Raw genomic sequence first — 27,755 nt, forward strand, 5'->3', positions numbered from 1 at the left:
TTAATCAGCCTGGTGAGGAGCTTCATTGGGCGTAGGGAACCGCGACAAACAAAGCTTCACATGTAGCAACAATGATAAATACATAAATTAGAAGCACCGTCTATGTTGATTGTGCTTTTTCCCCCAGTGGTGCGCTGCTTTTAATGAAGACAGATGAGATAGTGGAACCCCCACTGTATGTGCATCAACCTCCCGAAGTCGACATGCTCATCTCGTAGGGTAATAGGATAGAGCTGTGACAAAGGCAGGTATTATCTGACAATACGAGTTCAGCTTGTCACCTCTGTTCCCCAGGTAGGCACGATGCTCACGACAGGGAGGAGACGTACATGCTCATTACAATTCTACTGTGAGAAGGGACAAGGTCTCACAAGACACGCATTTATTATGCACAACATGATACAAAACAAGACCTAGTCAGAGACAAACAATACAGGTAATGCAATTAGGTACTGAGGAATCAGATAAAAGATGTTTATTTCTACGACTCTTTCGTATAAAAACAGACAAACACACAGACAAAGAAAGGTTATAAAGTATGTCCATATTCCAAATCACACTGTACAATGCTCATGAAAATATATAAAAAATATCTAATAGTTGTGGATTCTCCCTACTCTCTGGAAATACACATTTACGCTTGCATAGTTTCACTGTAAGGCTCTATGGAATTAATTTAAAAAAAGGTCTGCCGAGCAATATCCTTAACACTTATTTCTTCTTAATTATTTTCCCCTTCAATAAATAATATGTTTGCAAATCTTTGGATTGCAGTATACAATATTTCCAGGATAAGGCGGATATCAGGGCAAATCGAATAAAAAAAAAAGAATCCAGTCAAATCTTAGATTTAAAAAAGGTTGAACGAGTTGATCATGACCAAAGAGAGGAACTTCTTGCATTGCACTGGCAAAATGGTGAATTGCTTCGTCTCTCAGGTGTGTGGGACTGAAGACCCCAGTCACCCTGAGCGAGACCTGTCCAACCGGATCTAATCCTCATCCTCTGGTCCCCCCCCCTTTTTGAATATCACATTTTGGCAAACCATTCACAGACCAGGCAAGGCCAGTAAGCATCACTAAATATGTTATAGAAATACTGATCTAGGTCCCCTGTTCAGATCCACAACAACTAAAAACAACTCAAGCTTCACTCCAGATCAACTCGGATGAACATCCTTCAGGGACCACGCTGGTGTTTTGCCCACAGACTACAAATCTGTTATACTAAACATGACTGTTGTGGGCTTTTTAGTAGAATATGAAAATGCCCCTGTATGGACTTGCGCAACATGATGAGTCATTTTCTTGTTCTTTTGTGTTTCCTCTTAACTTCTGTTATGATCACACGGTAATGCAGATGTCGCGACAAGTTAATGTTTAAACTTTACTGATAAAAACTAATGACTAATGGCTGCCTGGCAGATAGGTAGATACAATGGTTTAATCAATCTGAAAACCTATGCTATGCTTTAGAAAATGGTCAAAAATAATGTATAAGTATTTGTATAATGTATTTGAAACAAATAGGCTAAAACAAGAGTTATAGTCCTTTAAGATATTTGATAAATGAAACCCAAAATGTATAGCTATTTCCAGCATGAGCCCACTGGCAAAGTTCAACAAGAGGATGAAGGCTTCTCACCTGTTACACAATACTAAGGCTTAAAAGCACAATTTACATTTTTAAAAACTTGTTCAATGTGTAGATGTGTGTGTGTGTGTGTGTGTGTGTGTGTGTGTGTGTGTGTGTGTGTGTGTGTGTGTGTGTGTGTGTGTGTGTAACCGAATAAAGTGCTTCAAGTCATCCATGTGAGTAGTTGGGTCCATGCAACAGTATTCTCAGTCTGCTGCCAGATGAATACATCTTGGAGAGACTTGTCCTGAATCAGACTCAAATGTTCCATCTCAATTATTTTTAGCACTATGATGTTATTCCCCGTTCTGCATCCCTTTCCTGTTTCTACCGATCTTATCAAATCCCTGTCTCCTTCTTGATCCAGTTTATCAGTTTGGAGACGCGCGAGTAGACACCAGGCTTGTTCCGACGAGCGCAGCCCTCACCCCAGCTCACAATGCCGGCCTGGAACCACTTCCCACTCTCCTCGAAACACACCATGGGGCCTCCGGAGTCTCCCTGGTGACGACGGTGAGGGGAGAGTGGTTATTACAATGCTTTGCATGTGAGAGCGTGATGATTATATGGTTGTCAGCCCTTTGTCCTTTTATTCTATTCTGGTTGTTGATTTGTCTCACCTGGCATGCATCAACTCCTCCAGCCAAGAATCCACTGCAGAGCATCCTGGAGGTGACTTGGCCCTCCGTGACGACGTCACAAACTGTGTCGTTGATGATTTTCACCATCGCCTTCTGCAGCACCTGTGCCTTTGAACCTGCAAGAGCAGGACAAAGGGGTCACGTGACCTCTGTGTTCGTCACTAACATCAAAAAGGTGTTAATAGGCTGGATTAGTGTTGGCTAATGAAGGTTTAAGAGGCTTCCCAGGAGAGCCGACGTCTGTCTTGATATATGGATATGGAAGAAGGCTTAATGGAATAGAGCAGATTAGAAAAAAGATGAGAGAGAAACTAGAGGGAGGGTTGAGCGGAAGAGAAGTATGTCATGATGGGAAAGATAAAGAAATAGGGAGGGACAATAAAGGAAAGATGGAATAAAGGATGAAATAAGAAAGAGATGTAAGGAAAGAGAAGGAAGTAGGCAGGCAAGGGAGATGAAGGACAGAGATGAATAGCTCATTGTGAGAAGGATGGGGGAGGAGTGGGATGTCTTAATTTGAGAATGAATGAATGAGCGTTAGATATGCAAAAAGGAAAAACACAACTGTAGAGTGGGTCACCCATTATTGAGGAATAACAGTATGAATATTCAAAATAAGTTCAATAATAAGTTAAAGCAAAAAACATCAAATGACGACAGTTCTATCCAGAAACACCGATTCATGAATAATACCTCCTTCTCGGAGCGCGCCCCAGCCTGTGACCCAGCAGGACATGCCTGCAGGGAAGATGTGGGATGGAGCGGGTAGGCAGATGGGTTGGATGGTGTTGGTGAACTCCAGCGGCTTGCCGAGCTCCAGCAGTGCAATGTCATAGTCAAAGGTCATCTGGTTGTAATCCGGGTGGGTGATAATTTTCTTCACTGCTCGGCTGCTGTACGTCATCATACTTGAACTGATCCTGCATGCCACTATAGGCTTGCCAGTTAGATGCAACATGGTTCCTGTGGAAGCATCACAGGGCAAAGGTTACGTGGGAGCCAGGATGGGGTGGATTCAAAATAATGAATATATGTGTGCAATCTAATACAAATCAACACAATAGCCCTGCAACATGTGCAGCTGTAAAGTACTGTAAGAACAGCTTTCAACAGAATTCCTTATCCTCTCCAACAGCAAAACAAAACCTGAACATTATAAGCTACAAAGGTAATATTTGATTATGGGATTGGATTGCTTTCAATTGTAATGATATAATCACCTCTGTACAAAAATATTCAAAACTACAGACTACTTATGATGATTAATGACTGTAAAGAAAACGGTTGTGTATTCCAAATAAAGTAATCTGGAAAATGCATGCAAATTAAATATCATTTTGTATACCAACTGTGAATCTGTAAAAATGAACACATTCCCTTCTCAACAACAATAGAAGTGGCTCAGGTCGAACAGCATGGTTAGTGCTCCACCTACAGGGCTCTCTGGTGAATACAGCTCCATGCTTTCATGGATGAGACGTAAATTTGATGAATAATAAAAAAATTAAAAGGGAAACAATAATAGTTTTTAAAGCAAAATATATGAGGAGGGGATGTGTTACATATTATACACTTAGCACAGTCCTGCTCTGTATGGATGTTTAAGATGTCACTCACTCTGGGCTGCTGGTGGCAAAGCAGTGGGCGGCCGAAAGAATCCACTTGTCAGATATGATTGAGGCACCACACACATGCCCATAGGTCTGGAAGTGAAGACTGACCTGCCAGGGCCATTCCCCCACGGCAGCGTTCTGCCCTCCTACGATGCGGCTCAGCTTATAGGGCCTGGTGCCACAAGCTGATATTTAACAGAGAATATAATGAGAGGAGGGGCGTTGGAGGATAGGTGCAAAATACTTGTTGAGATTGGCATGCAAAATCAGACAATGAGAAGCTATCAAGACGCCGGCTTTAACTGTGATTGCTACTATGACTCTTTGGAATTCTAATAAGGCACACGGGCATATTAGCTGATCAAAAAACAGAAACAAACAGACACACCCCGAGGCTTAAATGGCGTAAAAAACAAAAACTTCAGAGATGACAAGAGCTGCTTTCAAAGACGAATTAAATAAATAAAGCAGTCAAGGCCTGGGGCTCTTTTCTAACAGACAGCCCACCGCGCCGCTCATCCCAGCTCTTCTATAATCTAGTTTGAATGACACTGAAGAGATTAGATCCACTTTCAGCTGTTTTAAAAATGGTATTAAAAAAAAAAAGCTTAATTTTGTAAGAGGGAAAGAGTTTAAAACATTTCCTACCGCAGCTGTCCTCGTCGGATTTATCATTGCAGTCGCTGACGCGGTCACATTCGGCATTCAACTTGTTGACACATTCCTTGTTCTTACACTTGAAGCTGAAGTCAGAGCAGATGCCTGGAGCTACAATGGGTTGGAGACAGGTCCCAAAATCAAAACACATAGCGTATTTCAATCAAAGCGTTAGAGCATTGCAAAGTTTAACCAGTAAAATACTATGCAATCAGCGAGGCTTTAGAGTGAGGCTTGCCTGCACAATGCGTAGTGATTGAGGAACAGATTGCATTGATTCGGAGTATTGATTGGGGTTGAGGTCTAATATCCCTCTTTATTCACAGAAATCAAAATCAAAAGGAAATGTGTGTGTGTGTGTGTGTGTGTGTAAGTGTGTGTGTGTGAGTGAGTAAAAGAGACATTGATGAAGAGTAAAGTAAAGAGCAGGGTGAAATGTGTGAAAAGGGAAAAAGAGTTGAAAGAATGTGAACAAGTGAAAAATGCTTAAAATTAAGAATGAAGTCGTCAAAAATGTTACTGATAAAAAGGTTAATTGCTTAATGGTTTGTGTAACATACTTATGAAGGACTCTGGAGGGGATCTTTTCAAATGCTTTAACTGGCTGGGAAAAGAATAAGTGCTGCCACTTACAGACTTTACAAGAGGCCTCGTCGCTCCCATCTTCACAGTCCTTCTTCTTGTCACACACAACATCCTGAGGCATACAAACCCCGTCACCACAGCGCCACTCACTCTCCTCACAACCTAGGAGGCAATGAAACATGGTGATGAGGAAATCATAATAAAATAAAAATGAAAACTTAAATAAAAGAGAAGACAGGCCAATACGTTTACAGAGGGACATTAGCGGTGCAGCCACGGTGGACATTAGAATTTGTCTCCATTCTTCTTGCATGTATTACACATGATTAAGCGCCTGGAGAAATACTGAGCAAATTGGGCAAGGCTTCAAACAAACTCCATTACTGATAAAATAATGACTGCACACAGCCCAGGAGACAGTGACCAGAGCATTAGCAGTGATGTGGCTTTAATGTTAGCACAATTAGAATAGCATTAGGGTTTGAGCACCTTAGCAATACTTACTGCAACTTTCCTCATCGCTCCCGTCTCCGCAGTCGTCGACGCGATCGCACACCCAGAGTTTCGGTTTGCACAGGCCATTGGCACAACTAAACTGATCCTTCTCACACTCTGAGGTAATAGAAAAGTCACGTATTAAAACAACTCATGAAGATTATATACGTGATTTGAAAAGGGCACGTTAACCAACCCAATTCACTGGATGTACTGAATACGAGTCATAGACATACCAGTAGGTCAAAAGATAGGCTGATTAGAGAAAGGTAATAGCTGGCATTAAAGAAAATTGGAAAATATGCTTAATTGCTTTCTTGCACAGAGTTAAATGAAAAGATTGATACCACTCTCATGTTTGTAGGATAAGGGGGAACTTACGGCACTTCCTCTCGTCGCTCATATCACCGCAGTCGTTCCAGCCATCACACTTCAGGTCTTCTGCGATGCAGATGCCAGAGGCGCAGGCAAACTTGTTGGGGCAAGCTGCAGAAAAACAGAGAAAAGAGGGAAGGAACAAAGACAAGAAGTAGAGATAGACGATGATGACACGTTGAAAGATAAGGTAGTGACAGTGCATGTTCGCAAAATCCATCATGTTGCCAATGCTTGTCCCTGTTGATCAGAGCAATTATAAATCCATTTGGGTGAAACTGGGAGACAACATAAAGAGCGAAGGGTATTGTAAGTGGAGTGCTCCTGACTGACAGCGCAAATAAAATGGACCCAATAAACAGGCTCTCTGGTGATTAGTCTAGCTCTTGAGTTTCACTGCTGCAGTTTCTAAACCTCTATCACTAAACAGCTCCATTTGACCGTCAGTCAGCAGCCGTCTCGTCGTCTCTCAGACCACACAGCTACCCCCCCATCTTGCTCTGTAATGGCAGGCTATGAGAGTCACTGTCACGTCACAACACTTCACCCATCTCGCCAAGTGTGGTGTAAATATGGGTACGAGACGTGACTTTTAACTCACGGTTTTTGGGATCGTAAGCACTGTACTCGGCGCTGAAGCCTTTGTCAGTGAAGGACTCGTCGGAGTGGAAGCTTACATCTAGGAAGTCGGTGCTGCTGGTCATAGCCAAAGAAGACATTTCTCCGCAATACCTGGGACACAAGACAAATATTTAAAAAGGAAAGTTCAGTCTTATTACAACTTGGGTTTTATTTTTGGAGTTGTTATAATGACAATGTGCTCGCTAAGATTAGAGAAAAGGGAAACATCACTACAACAACGTGCAACGGGGCAAAAAACAATGAGCAGCCAGAGCTTTTATAAACAAAACAATAGTTTAGGTAAATCATCTGAAATGTTGAAATATGTTTGCAAGGGAGAGCGACTTAAATGTGAGTAATTTCATGTGCGTGCACAAATATGGCAAATGGAGCGGGTTGAACCAATAAGGAAATTTGTAAACTGTGATGGATGACGGGAAACATTTAGGGTGTCATTTAAATGACTTAAAGTCTTACTTGGTGCCTAAAACCTCCACATAGTCTTTGTGACACACCCTGATGTCCACCCCAGGCTCTTTCATACGGAACATGGTGAACTTCAGCCGCACCTTGTTCCCAACAGGGACCTACAGCACAGAGGAAAAGGTGATTGGTTTATAAAAACCTTATTTACCATGCATGTCACTCCTCCACCTCCACACCAAGACATGCATCTGTATCCCATGTAACTGCAAGCGGACAAGTTTGTAACACACCTAAACAGACTGTGGGCGCACACATGTGCATGTACGTGTGCATGTACGTGTGTACACACACACACACACACACACACACACACACACACACACACACACACACACACACACACACACACACACACACACACACACACACACACACACACACACACACACACACACACACACACACACACACACACACACACACACACACACACACACACACACACACACACACACACACACACACACACACACACACACACACACAAAACCAACACACAAAGCACTGCAGCTCAGCGAGAGCTGCGGCAGCAACAGCGGTCTGACAGATGAAGATAGAGGAGGTACTGAACAGCTTGGCTACTATAGTGCTGCCTCAGCATTCCTCTCATTGCAGGCTAAGGGTGGTGGAGGAGGAGGTGGGTGGAGGGGTTTTAGGTAGAGGAGGGGGCCAGGGAGAGGAGCAGTGTTTCAAACCTTGATGGTCCACTTGCAGTCCACTGCAGGAGGATAGAAGCTGGGGTAGAGTGGGGAGGTGAAGACTCCTTGTTTTTCAGTAAGCTTGCCACCACAGGTTCTAACTGAAAAGAACACGTCATAAATTCACATTCGAGCATATAACATCATTCTAAATGGGTTTAAAGCAGGGGTCTTCAATGTTTTTCAGGCCAAGGACCCCCAAACTGATGGTGAGATGGAGCAGGGTCCCCCCCTACTATATGTATGTGTACATACATGTGTACATACATGTGTGTGTATATACATACATATACATACATACATACATAGTGTATACAATTGTGTTTTATATTAAACTGGGCCTAGTGCCATGTATAAACATAGCTACCCTGTTATTGTGCATTCAAGACTAAGCTAATCAATGAATACTGGATGTGTGCATTGCTGACGTCTTCTGCCTCAATCTATCCGTTCGCTACAATATGTTGGCTTCATGTTAATGTTTATTTACAGACATTTAAATCTGTGGGAAAACAATTGGTTGGAATAAATAAAATTAAAAAACCCTGCAGTACTGTCGCGGACCCCCTGTTGAAGACCTCCGGTTTAAAGGAATACTTTACCCACAAAATGACCATTTGTATATCAATTACTCACCCTGTGTTACGTTGAATTCGTCAACCTTACCATTTAAAACACTGCATGGACGAGTTCCACACCAGCGTGAGTGAGAGACTGTTAATGCGGAAGTGTTTCAAATAGTAAGGTTTTAGCTAAAATGTATGTGTTTTGGGAAACAGTTAGCACATGACTGAATAAATGAGACTTAGATTATAGTGCAAGAGTTGTGTGGAAGTTTGTAAATGAATGTTTTAATATAGTTTACTTCTTTTCATGAAGACTTTTCTCCATTTTCTTTTCTTTTTCGTTCACCATAGAGGCATGTGGGAAAAACAAAGCTTTCTTCAAAAGAATTCAAGGTAACGCCGGGTGAGCAATTGATGTACAAACAGTCATTTTGAGTGTGAAGTACTACTTTAAGTAAAAACCGAACTAAACAAATCAAGGTGAAGTGAAGTAAAGAATGCAGCTGGAATAAGGTGTAAGTGCCGTGAATGTCTGAATTACCTTTAGAACTGGGGATGGCCATATACTCGGCCAGAAAGCCGGGCCTTTGGACAGCACTGTCAGTAATCAAATTAATCAGCATGATGTTGCCGGATGACAACACCTGCAGACGGTTGGAGGGGGGCCTCTGACCACACTTCCTGTAACAGAAGGATGAGTAGTCAAGCAAGATGGGACACAAATGAGGTACGATTACAGAATCAGAAACAACAAATTGTTGTAAACACAACCATAAAAAGCAAGAGCTGAAAGTCTGATGCATTTACTGAATGGAGTCTTTCCCTTCCTTAGAGAACACGCAAACCCGCGCAACACTTAGGGAACTGAAATACAGCTGTAATTCTTTGTAGTCAGAAGCACTAAAACGTCAATTCAGCAAACACGTTTAAAACGGTTCAAGAAAAAAATAATTTGAAAAGGAAAATCAATAGATAAGCAGAGAGGGGTAGAAACAGAGATAAATAAGGAGAGATGTGCCAGCACTAGAGAGAAATTGCTTAGACGGAGTTTCAAAGTCAAACATTAGGTACATTAGCAAAAAGTTTCAGTACTGCTGGCGGCAGAGCAATGAAGGTGTGAATGACGCTGCAAGATCAGCAATACATCTACTTCTACTAGAATAATGTCATTATAGAGTATAATATTATGGCTCTCATAAACTTCATGTCACCTTGGATAAAGCCGATCGCTCAATAGCTTTATAAAAATGTTATGCATCGCTTGGTAACGCATATTTGTTTGGCAATGGTTTCGGAGTTAGAAATTGCCTGCAGCTACAACTGATGTTGCATTCAGGAGCCTGTAGTGTCAGAATCATAGCCCTCCCCCGCAGACAAAGTGCAATTACACACAGTGGTGTAGCAGGATTCAGGTTGGCACCCTTTACAGATTTGAAAGCAGAGGTCTTTTTTGAGCCAACTCAATCTCACCGAGGTCTGAAAAGTTAACAATAAAATGAGACATGCAACGCTAAAGGCTTCAGGGCCAAAAAAAAAAAAAAAAGGTTGTAATCACAAATCGAGTGAAAGGAATGAAGTGGAACATGTTTTCCACCCACATCAAAAGAGCTTTTACTCCTAAAATCCCTCTGCAACATTTCAGTCAAGTGATTCTTAGTGGTGGTCCTCTGGGAATCATGCAAGACTATATTTCCCCTCTCTCTGATCGTCAAGGCTAAATAAATGAGACAAATGTTGGTTGAGCCCTATCAAACAAACCCTGCTACCAAGGTTTAAGGCAAAATGAAAAAGTGATTTGTGTCACAAATTGATGTATTGCTGGAGCAAAAATGTATTGCCTTTCTTCAAATAAAATTCCTCTCAGGGTGAGATGCATTAGTGCAAGGAATGTTGCACAGCATACTACGAGTAAATAGTACAATGGTAAAACCTGATCCATAACATTTTTACTTTAAAAAGAAAAAGTACCAGTATGACCTTGTATCGTGACATTCACAGCCCTCTGACTTACTCTGTGATGGCCTGAGAATCATCTGGACTCAAAGAGTCATAGATGGAGACAAAGTCATCAGAGCAGTCATCCTCAACGTGGAAAAAAGGGAAAGAAACTGATATGGCGTGGTTCTCAGAAGCTCGGATTTGCCACTGACACCGAGACCTGGCGGGGTAGTGTACAGGGTAGCCTGGTGATGTAAAACTTTGTTTCTTTTCTGTAGCCTCCAGACGGAAGAAACACTCCTCTGAAAACAACAACATTGGTTAAATCATACATTGAGCTTAGATATGATGAGTTACTGCACAAAAGCAGTTCACAGCTTGCCATTTAAAATCTGATCATCATCATGTTCTGCATCTTCTTCTGCTCATTTATTCAGCTCATCTCTGTTTTCTTAAGAAATATTGACAGTAAAGATTGTGTCTTTTCTGTTTTTCCTTGCAATCATTACATGTTTTACATCACGGAAAGCAATGACACATTTCAACACTATTTAAAAATCACAAATTCTTCCATCCTTTAGGTTACATATGCATGTAAAGACAGATTCATGCAAGGATAGTACAGCTACTATGGTAATGTATGTAGTCTAATCATCCCAAGGTAATAAATCAGCAGACGGTGTCAAAGGAAAAAAGTGCAGGATTCTCAGTCTCTGACTAGAGCAGCACATGTACAGTACAGGCCAGGCCAGGCTAGCCATTTGTTACAGACTGGCAGGTGGGTGAGCATCTAGCCAGCTGGAAAATTACAACTTCGAGTGATTGAAATGGGACACGTGTACTCACTGGCTCTGGGGTTCCTGGCCATGCGAGGATCTGTGACTGGAGAAAGAGAGAGCGAGGACAAAGATTGGCAGAGAAACCGGAGGAAAGGTAAGAATGAGTTGCTAATGGCTGATAGGATTTGATGCATGAGCCTAAAATATTTGGATTGCACATTTTTTGTTCACTTTCCCTGCAGTTAGAGGAACTGGTGATGGTGTGTAGCACTTTCTGCTCAATCTCACCTTGCCCCGCAGCAGCAACCCATACATCTCTGTCTAACTATCTGGGACAGCAACATCAAATCATACCCAGAGAAATCATTTTAAAGAGGACCAAAAACCACTGAGTCACAGGGCCAGCGCTTGGCTGGTGGCCAGGATGTGGACAAATGCAATGTGAATGCTGAGAGGGCGGAAGGAAGAAAAATGGCTTTCTCAAGCCAGGCCACAGCCCAGCTAATATCATTAGAGGATCCAAACAGCATAAAATGTGCAATCTCAGATGCAGCACAAGCAGAGAGGTCTGTCTTATCTGTTATCATCTTATCAGCACAAGTCAGAGCGAGCTCCTTTAATGCAAATAGAAAGCATACAGAATACCAATGCTGATAGCAGATGTATTAAGATCTATTGGTAAGATCTATTGACAGAGCTTTATCCTAGGTGATTGTTAAATGTCATAATGTAATAAATTCCCAGTTCCCCCCTCCCCAACTCCCCGTTCCCTTTCTCCCACCTGACCCTGGTGTTACTTACATGAGGCAGTGACTTCACTGATCTTGATATATTTTGGGTTCGCCATGCTGCGCTGCTCCTTCATGCCATTCTCCAGTATCTCCAACACCCGCTCCTCTGAGAACTCCGGCACGGTCTCCAGGTCTTCAACTGGAATATCAAACTGGGACCAATAGTAGGCGATCACACCCTCACTGGTGGGGAGGAAGAGCATAATGAGGCCGTTCAGTAACAAGCTTCAACATTCAAGAAAATGCAAAGATTAGTGGAACATGGGCGATTTCCATTACTCACAATCACAATAGACAAGTCTAACAGGAGATGTATGCTCTGAACTGTCGTGATTTACTGCTACTGTTCGAACAGAAATACACAATCCACTACAGTGCAATGCTACACACATAACCGGGTGAGGTGACGAGTCAACAGACCTCATCTAACTTTGATTTAGGTTGTTCTAAGAAATGCAACAGACTTGAAACTTTGAAACCCACAGAGGTCAGTGAAACAAAGCTTTTGCTTCATGAAAGGTGTGAAGTTTCTTCTTCTTTTTTTTACATTAAGTTTTGACGTTCTGCTCAGCAGTATAAAAAAAGAAGGAGCTCAAGATCTCACATTACCTGAATGCAGTGACCACAGACTTGGTGTAGTATTTTCCGAGGAGCTTGTCTTTCTTGTAGTTTTCATTTAGCTGTGTGGGGAAGATATTTATTTTTACTGAAAAGAACAGGTAAAATATTTCTGCTCGTGCACCAAAATAAAAAGGGTAAAGAACGGATGAGCAGGTTTCTTTTGTAATGTCAGTGATAAAAGCAGAAAATGACATGGAGGGAAAGGAAAAGGATTGTTCACAGGACAAAAAGGTCCGTGATCATACATTTCCCAAGTTTGAATTAGCAACATCAAATACGAAACCATTATCATCTAACTAAAACTACTTAAGAGACAAAAGTCAAGGACTCTACAGACAGGTGGTGCGAGCGCGGCAGAGTACAGTTGGTTGATCATAATGCCTCTATCTCCAAGATGCTTTTAGCCCAGCATTGTTTATTTGAAACCATACTCCAACATTTTGTACCCATCATGTAAACACTAACCTAAATCTGAAACTATTCCTCGAAAGCTGTCATTTTCTTGTTATATGCAAGTGCAAACTTAGTTCATCATAAAGCTTTTCCTCACAATCATCGAGTCATCTAACATCCCAGCTCCACTCAAATCCTCACTTCAGCAGCTTTGTGTGCGCTTGATGGGGTTTAAGCGAGATGTTTTTTTGCCATCAACATGCTCCTAAGTGGTGCTACAAACATCTCCACAATAACAGGAGATGCTGTTGAGGGAATTACTAAGAGAATGTGCCGCGTTTTATCCCACCCACGCACTGTGCCTTCAGCAGTTTCTGTGCATTGAGAGGGGCATTTTAAAAAAGCACTTTCTACGATCCCAAACAGCTAATCTACAGTGAGAGAATCAAACCGAGTGTAACACTGTTTCTTAAAATAGTAAACAATTAATAAGATAGATGAAAGAAAGGGAACAAAAATACAAAAAGGTGTCAAACTCACTACTGCCTCCAGGTTGTCGGCCATTTCCTTGAATTCCTTGCTGTCGGTATTCTCCAGTTTCTGGTTATACTGTACGTCAGCCAACTTCATGTGCCCACTGAAGACCTGCACCGATGGGCTGAGCCGCATACCTAAAGTGGCTTCTGAATCAGCCTCTTTAACTTGGAGGAGAGAAGCAGATGAGTTAAGTGTTTGATCAACAAAATGCTATAAGATAGCTGCCTCTGATGAAAGAGCAGAGTTGGGGTTTTAAACAGGCCCTGAAGCACCATTTTAAAGTTGTACAGTGTGATCTTATACCCAGCTGACAGCTTGGCTCTCAGAGCAATTAAAACAGCCAGTTGAATCAAGAGGCTGTTTATGAAGACTTCAGAGGCCTTTTCATCAGACCCTGTATGTGTAAATGACAAGGAAGCTGCGGCATGGACTCTGTGACATATTTCTCTTTTGCATTATTAAAAAGGAGAAAGTCAGAGCTGTCAAATAGACTAACACTAAAGGGAAATTACAAAGTCCATACAAGCCACTCTTACACTCGTATATCAAAAGAGCTGTGCCTTCACAGCAAGTGGGAATGATCCACTCTGCAGTTTCTGATGTTATGCCTGTCTTGGCAGTAGCTGATGTTAGAAATGTAAATATTCACAATTTCTCATTAGATTCTGTTAAGAATAATCTTGATTTATGTACAAAAATCTCGACACATATTCAAGCATCGTATTATACTTCAAGACTACTCTACCGTGGGTGATTTAGAAGAGGAAAGCATTCAATTATACTCACAGACAAACAGCCAAATCAGGACTGCTGCAATGGCGGCAAGAATGAAAAGCCCCATAAGGACTCCGATCAGGATGCCGAGCTTCCGCTTTGATGACACCTTCTCTTTGTTGGTTAGGAAGTCAATCCGCTGGTCATGGCCATTGCGGCCCTGATGCAGAAAAAAAGAAAAACCAAAGTCAGCAAACATACAGCAAGTATGCCATGTTCTGGATGTACTTTGATTACACTGAACAATGGGGAGAAGTGTTTTTACTGCAGTGTAACACCGTAAAAGTAACATCAACTAGTGGTCGACCGATATGGGTTTTTAAATTGCTGCTGCGAATACTTAGAGCAGGGGGGTCAATTGCTGATATTGATATTGATATAGATATAGATATAGATATCTATATCTATATAGATATAGATATATATATCTATATATCTATATATAGATATATATATAGAATATAGATCTATATATCTATATCTAGATCTATATATCTATATCTATATATAGATATATATATCTATATAGATATATATATATAGATATAGATATATATATATCTATATATAGATATAGATATATAGATATAGATATATAGATATAGATATATATATATATCTATATCTAGATCTAGATATATAGATATAGATATATATATATCTATATATAGATATAGATATCTAGATCTAGATATATAGATATAGATATATATATATATCTATATCTAGATCTAGATCTAGATATATAGATATAGATATATATATATATATATATATCTATATCTATATCTAGATCTAGATATCTATATATAGATATATATATCTATATATAGATATATATATCTATATATAGATATCTATATATAGATATATATATATATATATATCTATATATATATATATCTATATCTAGATCTAGATCTAGATCTAGATATCTATATATAGATATATATATCTATATATAGATATATATATCTATATATAGATATCTAGATCTAGATCTAGATCTAGATATATATATATATATATATATATATATATATATATATATATATATATATATATATATATATATGAAAATACAACAATTTATTATTATTAATAATAATAATATTTTATACATATTTTAAATAAATAAAAATAATCGGCCTTGCGAGCACAAGCTTTGGGCGATGCCTACCATCTCAAAATGTCTTTAAAATCGGCCATTACCACTGACACTAACTTCTGCTTAAAAACAGATACCCCAATGATTCCAGAAGGATCGGGTCGTCAACATCAGTCTCTGAATGAACAAATGTTTTCTCCTAATAGATCAAATAAATAAGAGTTGTACTCAGGACAAACAAGAATAGTTTTACAGCTCAATATTTAAACTGTTGATTTATGACACAGTATTGGAAAAATAAACAGGATGTAAAACAACTGAAATTACTTTACTAGAGGGGCAAGTTCAAACAGGCACATGGTGGCAAACAAAACTGGATAAACCAGTTTATATGTGCGTGTTCATGTATATGTATATGTGTGTGTGTGTGTGTGTTCATACCTTTCGTCGCAGACTGAAAACCCACCTGTTTCAACACCTTGGCCAATAAAAGGTTTTAAAATAATAATAATTATATTATAGTTATTATTTCTGTATGTAGCACTTCAATTGGTTGGCTTATTGAAGGTAATTGTTGAGTTTGTATTCTATAATTTCTGTAATCTGCATTTACATGGGTTTGTTTTATTTTATTACTGCACTTGTGTTTGCACTTATTGTGAGTCGCTTTAGACAAAAGTGTCAGCCAAATGTAATGTGTGCGTCTGTGTGTCTCTGTTGAGCTCTTTCAAGTGGGCGGACTGAGAAAAAGGTTTCTGGCCGGTTAGTAATCAACACACAATGAATTCAGTGCCTGTAGCCCATGAGTGAAGAAGCCTGAGTGCCATTAGGGATGGAGAATCACTTTGGTATTAAATCAATTTGTCAGATGTGCTGCCCCTTAAGATGGGGGCTCAATTACATGAGTCTAGATGATAACTCACGGCAATTAAGGCCTATTCTTACCCGGCTCGGGCTTCCACACATGCTTTCTAATTGGAATCTCTAACAGCAATCATGGGCCAGAATGAGGGGAATCATTAGAGATGGGGTCAGCAAGTGCTCAAGGGTCTCTCTCTATCAGTCAACCGGATCACAGCCTCATAAAACCATTACATGCTCTTCATAATTTCCCATTCTTCACTCCTAGAAAGAGATACTATCACGTTTTGAACTATATGTAATATTTTTTTAAATACCAGTGCAGTGTGCTATGCCATTATTAACAGGAAGTAGTGCTCTCTCTCTCAACACTGATTTATAAAGAAAAGCATAACTAAACATACTGACGCAAACAAAAAGAAAATGTTAATGTTTGACAAGAAAGCAATCAAAATCCTGGGATCCTGTTGTCAGTTGCTACAGAGTATTTCCAAGTAGTCTAACCTGTTTGACAAGTGGGAAACAACTTAAAAAAAACTGGTGTGGGGTGTGGTAAAAACTAAAGCAGAGTTACAACCATGTCATTACAACACTGGTCCTTGTTAACAACAATGTGTAATACCAATCTCTTGTCAGCGTATGAATCAGAGATGGAAAACATTTAATGTACTTTGATATACTGGCACTTATTATTTCTGTGTACTGGACTATACAAACCTTGTTTTTTTTGCGTAATTACATTCGCTTGATGACTGCATTTCATATGGAAGCCTGTTTCCGCCAGTAGAAGATAAAAAATAAGATGAAAACATAGTCTTTGGATGAAAAAGTCATTATGAGAAACTTTCTCGAAATAATGACTTAGTATCTCAAAAAAACAAACATATTTTGAGATACTAAGTCATTATTTCGAGAGACGTCTCATTGTGTTGTAATACTAAAACATTATTTTATGAAAGCTCATTATTTTGAGATACCAAGTCATCATTCTGAGAAACGCAAAAAGCCCTCTCAAGAGGAGCAACAACGTTTTGTCCGTTCTGAGCTACTGTAGAAACATGGTGGTGCCACATGGCGTACTCCGTGGAGGAGGACCCGCTCCCTGTGGAGATATGAAGGGCTAGATATGAACGATTCTCAGTTTCAGGTGATGATACACTAATGAAAACATAGTTATGAATATTATATCTAATTTCTGCTAATAGATCCCCCTAAAAACTACACACTGTATATGTATAATGTACTATACACATTTAAGAAAAAAGTAATAAAGAAATAACTCTTACTATTTTTTTGATCTACTGACTCGCTACACAAGGGAATTTACATTCAGACAGATTTGTCTCAATAGAGAAGTAGCATAGTCAATACTACAGTGAAACATGGCACACAGTGTGAAACTGGTTTCAGTTCTGTATTTGTTTGTGTGTTAAGGCAACTCTTGTTTTGTTTTTTGCCTGTGTCATCTCCCTCCTCTGTTGTTGTAGGGTTGCTATTGAATCCCAAGAGCCTCCTCTGATGCACACAGACTTGGGAGTCTTGTTTTAGCCGCCCCAGCTCACTCTGATTCAACGTTTCAGTCTCCTTTCTAATTTAATTGAAGTAAATCAACCATACCTTATCGCTCTATTGTTAACCCTAATCCTGAGTGAAGCAATTTTGACAGTTCCCAGCAGTGGTGGGCCGTCAGGACCTGCAAGGCCTTCTCTGCTGGGCTAAACATCATCAGAATATACATTTAATTTTTATATATTTTTCCCACAAATATGTATTAAATTATTCCCCATAGTCTATTCTCTTCATTTCATAGCTTTCCTCTTGGTTGCGCTGCTTCCAGCCTCAGATGGAGATTTGGAGGGCTGGCCTTTATGTTAGAGCTTTCATCCAATCATATTTCAGCCATAATGTGTTGCCAGGGTCCAAGAAATCTGCCCTTAGGCCTTCAGAATCAACAGTGCGGGCGCCTGTCGCTTAAAGTGAACGGAGACAAAACTGTGGCTTTAACCAATCAGATTTCAAGTTGGGGACACCGGGGCCAGCTAGCAGGCGTACGATAACGTCAGCACGTCCACGTCTTTTGATTGGATACGCACTATTGAGAGGCAGAGCTATGCAGAGCTAGCAAACTTTGAACAAGCTAATTTGTGTAGATTTCTACAAGCTGTTTTTTTTTCAACCCACAATGGCTGAAGGAGGAGAAGAGATCGATGTGGTCGCAGATATAATTACAACGCCATTTTCAAGACGAACTTTTCAAGAAAAGATAGACATCGTGAGAAGAGAACGGCCAACCCCGACGCTAGCGTCCATCACAGCTGGGAAAAGGGTTTGTCCGCCACTTTCAAATCACTAACTACGAGCGGTACCCCCGGCTCACAGCCTCCGAGAGGCACTGCACATTGTACTGCTGGGAATGCCTGCTATTTACAACTAAAGGTTTCGTAAATATTAATATAACTCTGTTGTTAGGGTGATGCAACACCCGGTTATACTGCGTTTCTGTCTAAATGTATAGTTTCTAGAGCCATGGCGTCATAATGATGGTATTAAGAGGTGGAATAATTCAGGTAGGACTGTGTAGGACATCACTGAAGGCCTAGGTGTGAAATGCACGGCACGCCACTGATACCCAGTCAAAGTGACCAGGTGAAAAGTTACACATGGTAACTATAGTTACAATGATCTGACATTTTGACATGTCGCAGTAGGAAAAGCACAGGAGTAAATGATAAATGAACGATGGATAAATTCTTGGTAGGGATGCACAATATGGATTTCTTTCAGTTGATACCGACAACCGATAATTCCCTGTTTCTAACAGCCGATACCGATAAGATAACTGATAATTTCACATTTTTGTACAAGATGTAGTGCGCAACGATGGATGATTTAAAGACCAGTTCTAACAGTTCAAATGGAGTTTTTTTTCTAGTGCAGTACATCACAAAACTATTGTGTCGTCTTCCTCTGAAACAGTGAAAAACATCCACACCGGCGTCTATATGTTTGTATGTTGACTTGGGTCCGGGAGGCAGAGACAAGTGAATGACTCGCGTTTTTGTTTGGTCCTCCGCGCGGAGGGGAGTGTGCAGCGACTATCCCAGATTTCAGTAGAGATCTCTGCAACACAACACATAGATGTCTTTGACATAACGCCAACACTGTTACCTCTTCACATTCTGTTGATAATGTTAGTTCATTGTTTTAATGTGTGTGGGGTTTATATTCTGGCACATCCTACACATTGAACCTTTAATGTCTCAGCCAGTCAGTCGGGTCCTGTCCCCATTTAAGGGCAGCAGCAACACCAAATATGATTCTCTAACACAGACCTGGGCATTGTACGGTCAGTGCAACAAACTGTATCTCTGTACATCCGGCCCTTTGGCCGCTCCTGTCCGGCCCGCGTAAGGACAATCGTAAATTACAACATATATGAAAAAGTATATATATTTTTTTTAACAGCACCCATTTCAAAATAAAAGCAACACCATTATATTGCGTGCATGGTGTAAATAACTTTCTAACTGTGTTGCTATTATTTTGAAAAGGGTGCTGTTTTTCTTTAGTTACGTATGTGCGCCGCGCACGTGAACAGCTACAGGTAATGCTAGCCCTCAAAATGTCTGCTCACGCCAAAATAATAAAGATTGATACAGAATGCCACGTTTTCAAGAAGACATGGACTGCTAAGTATTTATTTACAGAAGTCAAAGGTCAAGCCGTGTGCTTAGTTTGTGGTGCGCAGGTCGCTGTGTTAAAGGATTACAATTTGAGTCGCCGTTCAAGAACTTGTCTGATGAAGAGCGGGAAAAGGAGTCGGGTGCTTTGCTAGCTAAACTGCAAAACTTTTTACAAAACATTGCACATCCAGAGATGCAGCTGTCAAGACAATTTATGTCTTATCCCACAAAATCACTAGAAAAAGTTTATCAATGAGTGTTTGGTGGATTCTGCAGCACTCATATGCCCGGAGAAAAAGGAGGCATTTGAGAAGCCATGCAGTCAATGAAAGGGACAACAACAGGGAGTGATTTGCAGGTAAATGCATGTGTGGACAAGTTGGGACTGAAATGGGGATGGTAGTTCAAATCTGACAGGGAAAAATGTTGGACTTTTGAAGAGAATGCAGTATGAAGTGAAATAAATTAACCCTGAACAGAAATTGGTATTTTTGCATTGTATTATACATCAGGAAGTGTTGTGCAAGTCAGTTCTACAAATGAACCATGTTGTTGATGTTGTAACTAAAATAGTTAACTTCATCAGGGCAAGAGCTTGTTTGATGTCAGGCACTGTGACAGACAGTTTGTTGCACTTTTGGAGGAAAATGAGACTGAATATCATGATATAGGCTACCACGCCGCTGTCAGGTGGCTCAGCCTGGGCAAAGAGTGTCTGAGAGAAGAGTCAAGACTTCTGTGTGAAGAAAGGAAAAGACGTCCCACAGCTTTCAGATGCAGACTCGATGGCAGACCTTGGTTTTGCTGTAGATGTGACCGCACTAATGAATGAACTAAATGTCAAACTGCAATGCAAGGGCCTTTTTGTGCATGAAATGTACAGCGCAGTAAAGGATTTCATGAGAAAGTTGCAGCTTCTCAAGCCAAATGGAGGACAACATTCTCACCACTTGCCAACACTAAAGGAAGCCACACCATCAGCTGATCACCTCCACAGGTACTCATCCATGTTAGAAGCACTGCATGGTGAGTTTTGGAGGCGATTTTAAGACTTTAAAACAGTTGAGAATGAAATGCACATGATTTTTCCCCATTTACATGCAATGTGGATGATGCACCCAGTGATGTTCAGCTTGAACTCATTGACCTGCAGTCTGACACACTTCTATCAGAGCTCTTTAGGTCAGTCTCACTGCCTGAGTTTTACTCTTCCATGAAAGAGGAGAACTTTCCACACATGAGGAGACATGCTCAAAAGATTGTGGTCCTCTTTGGATCTACCTACATATGTGAACAGACATTCTCCGTGATGAAGTTCAACAAATCCAGATACAGATCCTCTATCACTGATGATCATCTGTCAGCTGTCCTGCGCATATCCACCTCAGACATTCAACCACATTTCAGTGCACTTGTTCAAGCCCAAGACAGACTGGATGTTTCTCACTGAACAAGTAAAGTGAACTGAAAAACATCAAAAGCACTTATTGCTTTTTGTATAAAGTTGATTCATTGCTTATCTTTACATACTGTAAAACACCTTTTCAGTATTGGTTTGGGAAGATTAACATGTTAAAAATAAAATACTGATGTAATGATTGTTTTTACTGTTTATTCTCTAGGAGTATTTTCCTATTTGACCCACTCCACAATTTCATATATTTATTGGAAGAGAAGATCCTTATTCTTTTGATTACCAGTAGCAGCTAATCAAAATATATAATGTACTGCTTTTTACAATGGGACAAAATGAATATTGAGCAGAATTAAGTTCAATTTATTGTTGATTCGGCTCTCCAACACAGCTCGGGTTTCTCATGTGGCCCCTTGTAAAAATGAATTGCCCACCCCTGCTCTAAACCCTCAGTCTTAACTTGGTGGGATCAGCACGTAAGCAATATGCTTAACTATTTTTTCAAAATCACCATGTCTGTTCACACAGGTGCAGACCAATATTCTTTCTCTGATAAGTTGACTACACCTACTTTGTATCAGTTTAAAACAATATGGATAAATGTCATTGATACTGTAAAAAGGCATTAAATGCCAAGGTACAAATATAACTAACAACTACAATGCTGTGCTTTCTTGTTTTCCATAATACTTTACATTTGTGTGCAATGTGAATGTGTTTATTTCTTAGTGCTGCACCTGCTCAAGTGGTTTGTCGACATACTTTGAATTTATGAGTAGAGACATGAGTAGAGACACGATGCAGTCACAGTTTCACAGTGACACACAGAATAACCTGTCAAAAGGCCAAACAGTCATTTCTAGGGTAGAGTTCAAAAGCATACTCTACCCTTTAGCATTACAACCCCAATACATTGTTGGACTCACGATGGATGGTTTAAAATAAATAAAGATTACAATTTGATGCAGCAGAACCAGAGAAGCATTCTTCGTCAGGTTAAAACCTGCAGCCTACATTACCCACAATGAAACGCAACTGGCCAAAATGATCTCAACTGTTGAGTGTAAAATTATCCATGGGGCCCAAAGAGCAAGCTCACAAACATTTTCTTTAAACCCGCCTCCATAACTTTAGATTTGGCTATTTTTAAAATCTAGTGAGTTAAAATTGGGCTTTTTAAGTGTTCGTACTTAGAAGTTGATTTACCTCAACAACAAAAAAGATTCCCTAATTCCCTAATGCAAGTCTGAAGTTGTAATTTTACAGTTTGGCCACAACGATAATCCGCTTCAAAACCCTGCGTTCGTCCTAGTGGCTTAATTTGAGCGCATCATGCTAGAACAGGGGTAGCCAACACGGTGTTCGCGGGCACTTGGTCGCTCGCAGGGACTACGCGAATCGCCCGCAGAACATGTTCTAAAAATAGCACTAGTCACCATGGAGCTCGGTCTAAAATTTGTATTTAATTGTTTTGCTGTTTTTTTTTATCAATAACACTTGAATTAATCTTTATTTTAAAATGACAAATTTGAATATAAAAAACAAAAATGTTTTATGTATATATGAACCCTTTTCGCTGAGACAAGCTAGCGGGAGCAGCTACGATGGGGCGCTAGGTGCGTTTTTTAAAACACGGCAGAAAAGCGAAAGGAAAATAACTATTTTCACAATGATTGGGAGGAAGAATTATTTTTTACAACAGTGAAAGAAAAGTGTTTATGTCTCATTTGCGTGGCGACGGCAAAGCGGCACATTGTGGAGACACTTTGGTACAGTGTCACAAAGCTACCATGCTAACTAACTAACTAACTACACACCTGCAGCACTGCGGGCAGAACAAGCCGGGAGTTAAAGGCAGATTTGGGCAGCAGCATCTCTTTTCACGAGGCCGGTGAACAAGTCACAGAAAGTAACGGAAGATTCATTTAGAGCCGCACATTATTAATAAAGTATGTGACAGTTAATGATTTCCTGCATTTTTTAACAGAAGTGATACTTTGTACTAAAATATAACAGGTGTGAGTTTGAACAAAATTCTACAAATGTGCTCATTCATACAAAACTGTCAATAAAGATATTTACAAAAATATCAGAGATGTGATAACTCTGACTTTCAAATGTTGAGATAGATTGAGAACATAAATAAATAAATCTGTGTTTCCTACCATGGTAAATCATTGAGGAATAATTAACATTAACATGTGATCAGACAGTCTCTTCACATAAATGAATATTTATTATGATTATTATTAATAATGATAATACTATCATTAATGGTGAACCGTGCAACTGTTATTCAGGAAGTTTGTATCAAACAAGTAGCCCTTTGTATTATTCAGTACCCTTGAAGTAGCTCTCAGTTTGAAAAAGGTTGGTGACCCGTTTGCTATAAGAAGATAATGTAGCGTTGTGTTGCTAGCAAGCAGAGAAAAGGTAAGCGCACTTCTTTTTAATTCCACAGCCCCAGATTTATTCACTTTCAAACTTTTAGTCTTCAGCTTCAACCGACATGCCTCAAGTGACATCACCTAAGGCAATTCATCAGTTGTCTCACAGCTCCTTCTGCCCCCCCCCCCCAAGACCTGTAAACAGACTTTGATGTGTACCTAAAAAAAGCTCTCATATGCCTTTTCTGCCCTCAGCAGCACTGATCTGTCATATACAAACCAACCAGCCTGGATACTGCATCCAAAAGGGACAATCAAATACCTACACACATCTCTTACTTGACAGTAATCCTAAGCAGACACTTAGCAGTTAGCCTCCTATACAGCAGCATTAGTGTGTGTGAGGAAGAGTGATGCTCCAGGCTCGTTGCATACTACCGCCTTGCTGCTCAAGGTGAAGCTAGGGTGGTAACAAAATCCTCCATTAATGCTTCTTCCTCATTACCGAACTGAGAAAGACTGAATGAGCACTGCATTCACTTCAATTCTGTTCAACATGATTGCCCTTGAAATGTGGCCTAGACTTCCAGACAAAGGTAAGGCCCTGTCTGAACAATTATTTACTGACCACACTGCTGAGTCATCACAGAAACAGAATGACTGCAATAATCATAGAATTCCCATTTGATCGAGTTTTTAAGACTGACCTGATTGTCATGAATAATCAAATATTAACAAAGGAAGTAAAGTTAATTTCCCAACAGTTTCCCTGCATCTTACGTCATTTGAAACAGTATCTATCCCAGCTTTCAGAATCAAAAAGGTGTGGCATGGCAACATTTAAAGTATATTTTAGATTTTTCAATAAAATGTTGCCACCTAAACAACTTTTTACACAAAAGAAAATACTTTTACTGGAGCTCATCATTTCTTTGATATATCTCACACATGTTTCCAAATAATAACCTATGTAATTTAAAATAGAAAAATTAAAAAGCAGCCCTTGTTTTTTTTTTTTTGGTGGGGGGGTTTCGATCTCAGGAAGCAGAGAGGGTTCAAGTAAGGACACGCTTGACAATTCTCATGTGTCAAAAGCCTTACAGGGTGGGCACCCTGTCCTCTCTGAGCTGGGAGATGGCTTTATAGATGTGGATATGTTTTATAAACATGCAATTTGTTTTTAAAGTCCTTGTTAATGTCACACTAAATTAAGAAAGAAAAACGTTTTATTTTTGCCTGAATCCATCCTGATACTGTTTTCCCCACATTCTCAGCAGTAGCCTACACATACTGGTACACTGCAGTGTGTATTTCCCCAGGGGAACTGACTGTTTTCGTGAAGCTGTCAAATAAAAGGTGGTGGAGAGCTGGTGAATTCCAGCATTACTGACCAAAGCCGTGTAACCATTAATGAGTCCCTGCAGAGTGAAGTTCACCTTTGGCTGTCCGACACTATTTTCTGCACACAAGCTCTACTGGTAATTCATTCGTATCAAACAAGACTGAATTATGTAGTAACAAGAAGGGTATGGATATTTACGTAATGTATGCATGTTCCAGAATAATTTGACCTATAGGTTAGGCAAAATAAATCTTTGGCAGTTTTCCACATCCTATTATCATTTAAAAAGCCTGTTTAAATAATACAACACAAAATACATTTAACTGGGATTTACAGTGTGGCTGATCTAAAATCACTGTGGCAACACGTTTACGTCCTTTAATCTCTAGTACATACTGTATACCATTATACTCATGAAATTAGTTTTTCAATCAATAATAACTCAATGTATTTCACCATCAAATAAACTTGTAGTTGTTGTTGGTGCACACAACACTGACTGAGGCTCTCTCGGCCTCTAACCCTCTTTCTGCAAGGGCGAACAGAGATCAACTCTTTTAAGTACAGTATCCAGATGCAGATCACAGGTTATGAGATGATGCGTGATAGGTTACCAAAACAGGTCGCACAGCTTTAAATATATATATATATATATATATATATATATATATATATATATATATATATATATATATATATATATATATATATATATATATATTTAAAGCTGTGCGACCTGTTTTGGTAACCTATCACGCATCATAACCTGTGATCTTAAAGTTAAACATCAATGTAAAGTCAGCAAATGGCATCCAAGTCTGATTATGTATTTCCTCCTGCATTTTATACACATAACTGCCTTTGTGACTCACAGTAATACTATGCTCTGTAAAGAATAACATGTGAAAGAAACATAAACTTTGAAATTAAGTGTGAAAGAAAAATATTCTGCAGAATAGATCATTTAATTGCCCACAATTATTTAATATTTCATTTAGTGTATCCTATTATTTACTGAAATGTCCTTTCTGATGGAAGTGTAGATGTAAATAAACAAAAGGCACAACACAATGCTAGTTCAGTCATTCATTCAAACATCCACAGCAGAGGGGGGAACTACATCCTAGTATCAGTGCTGATCCTTGGATGACAGAGGCGCGGAAACATACTGATGATCATATCCAGAAACGCTGTCAAAGGCCAAAGTATGAAGGTTTGACATATCGGTTAAAGTAGGCCTAGTCGTGTAAACAGATAGAGAGTTCCGCCAGAAAATCTAGGCCCAAAGCAAACAAACTGTGGGTATGAAGTAAAGCGGTGTGTCTCTTTGTGGGACAAAACATTGCATATTGTAATTGACAAGAAGCATATTGTTAAATTTGACCAAACTTACGTCGTATTCATATCTGGCGGAATGCATCTTCCAAAAGCGCTCCAACTGAAGTCCGACAGGATCAGGTTCACCTTCCCACGAGTGTTGCAAAGTTATAAATCTTGGATTTGTATCTTAGTCTTTATTTAAAAAGTATAGTAGCACGTTGTTAAATGGTTAAATCCAAATGTCAGTGGGTCTTCCTGTATCGTCGCGAGCTGGGAATATTGAAACACTTAGACCGACCTCTTCCTTACACACCAAAGGTAACATAAACCACGCCCACAATAGGTGTACCTGTCGCAGCTGTAATTAGCAGTCAGTGGGCAAAACACATGGACTGAACTACAAGACCACACTGACATGGCACCAGGATAGTTACCCATGAGTCTCCACTAACATGTAAAAATGGTGCAGGGGGACGTTTTAATCAAACACATGCTGCTCATCCGTTGGGAGACTTTCTGCATGTAAGAGGAAGGTTTTTCTTTATTTTCATACCGTGTGTTCCCCATGGATGTATTAAAAGAACAGTTACCCCTGCTGACTATTTTCGGATGTTGCTGCCAATAACCCTGGAGGAAATAAATCGCATATTGTAGTTTGAAAAACATTCATGCAAGGTAAATGATAACAATGCTCGATTTGATATTGTGCCTTTAATTGTGAGGAATCTTTAGAAAATATGTAAATTATAAAATGTAATTACAAACAGGCTTCGTCGAACATGTATATTTTTATTTTATTGCAGTTGATATACTGTATACAACATTAGTATTTTAAAGGTTCAATGTGTAAGATATGCGGAGGAGTCTGTCCAGTGCACAATATAAAGAATAAATTATAATATAATAAATATGCCAAACTACTACAACCAAAATATAAGCATTAGAGCTTATATGGACCCAGTTGGGAGGTGAAATACTGCCCCCTATTTCTTTGGAGCAGGTTGCATGGAATTAAACGTTGAACCTTTAAGCATACGTCACAAAGCAATGAAGTCAATCTCCTGATGCATTACAATACACAAACGGAAGCTTTAGCTTTAGCTTTAGCCTACAGTATTTTAGTATTTCATATTTGTATGTATTTATTTTTCGAGCTGTGTTTATTTTATACTCAGTGCTCCTTTTGGAGATTCCAGATATACCTCCAGAGGTTTTGTGTGTCTGGTCAACTAACATGCATGAAACAATTATATTATGTACACCATTTAATATAATTCAACACCTTAAAATACAGCTACACAATTAACAAAGCCTTTTTTTTTACTCACTGTGTATTTTTCCATCTGCAAATCCCAGTGTTGTCCAACATGTTTGGCTTGTGAGAAGATCCATCTACTTGAATTATTTTTTTCCCATCTCAGATTGTTTTATTTTA

The 27,755-nt window shown here is 39.6% G+C and overlaps 1 protein-coding gene across 1 annotated transcript; it reads right to left on the minus strand.

Moving 5' to 3' along the window:
* Window positions 1-460: 460 nt before the first annotated feature.
* On the minus strand, window positions 461-26,675 carry st14 (ST14 transmembrane serine protease matriptase). Its single transcript, XM_029451074.1, is given in 20 exon segments — window positions 461-2,136; window positions 2,256-2,392; window positions 2,970-3,166; window positions 3,168-3,239; window positions 3,894-4,074; window positions 4,538-4,657; window positions 5,180-5,293; window positions 5,636-5,743; window positions 6,008-6,112; window positions 6,603-6,733; window positions 7,100-7,209; window positions 7,804-7,907; window positions 8,914-9,053; window positions 10,384-10,612; window positions 11,157-11,192; window positions 11,891-12,063; window positions 12,490-12,560; window positions 13,435-13,595; window positions 14,218-14,365; window positions 26,394-26,675. Coding segments are annotated over 20 exon segments (2,526 nt in total). The 5' UTR covers window positions 26,421-26,675; the 3' UTR covers window positions 461-1,974.
* Window positions 26,676-27,755: the final 1,080 nt, after the last annotated feature.

The sequence above is a fragment of the Cottoperca gobio genome, chromosome 16, assembly GCF_900634415.1.
Source record: "Cottoperca gobio chromosome 16, fCotGob3.1, whole genome shotgun sequence".
Taxonomy (NCBI): domain Eukaryota; kingdom Metazoa; phylum Chordata; class Actinopteri; order Perciformes; family Bovichtidae; genus Cottoperca; species Cottoperca gobio.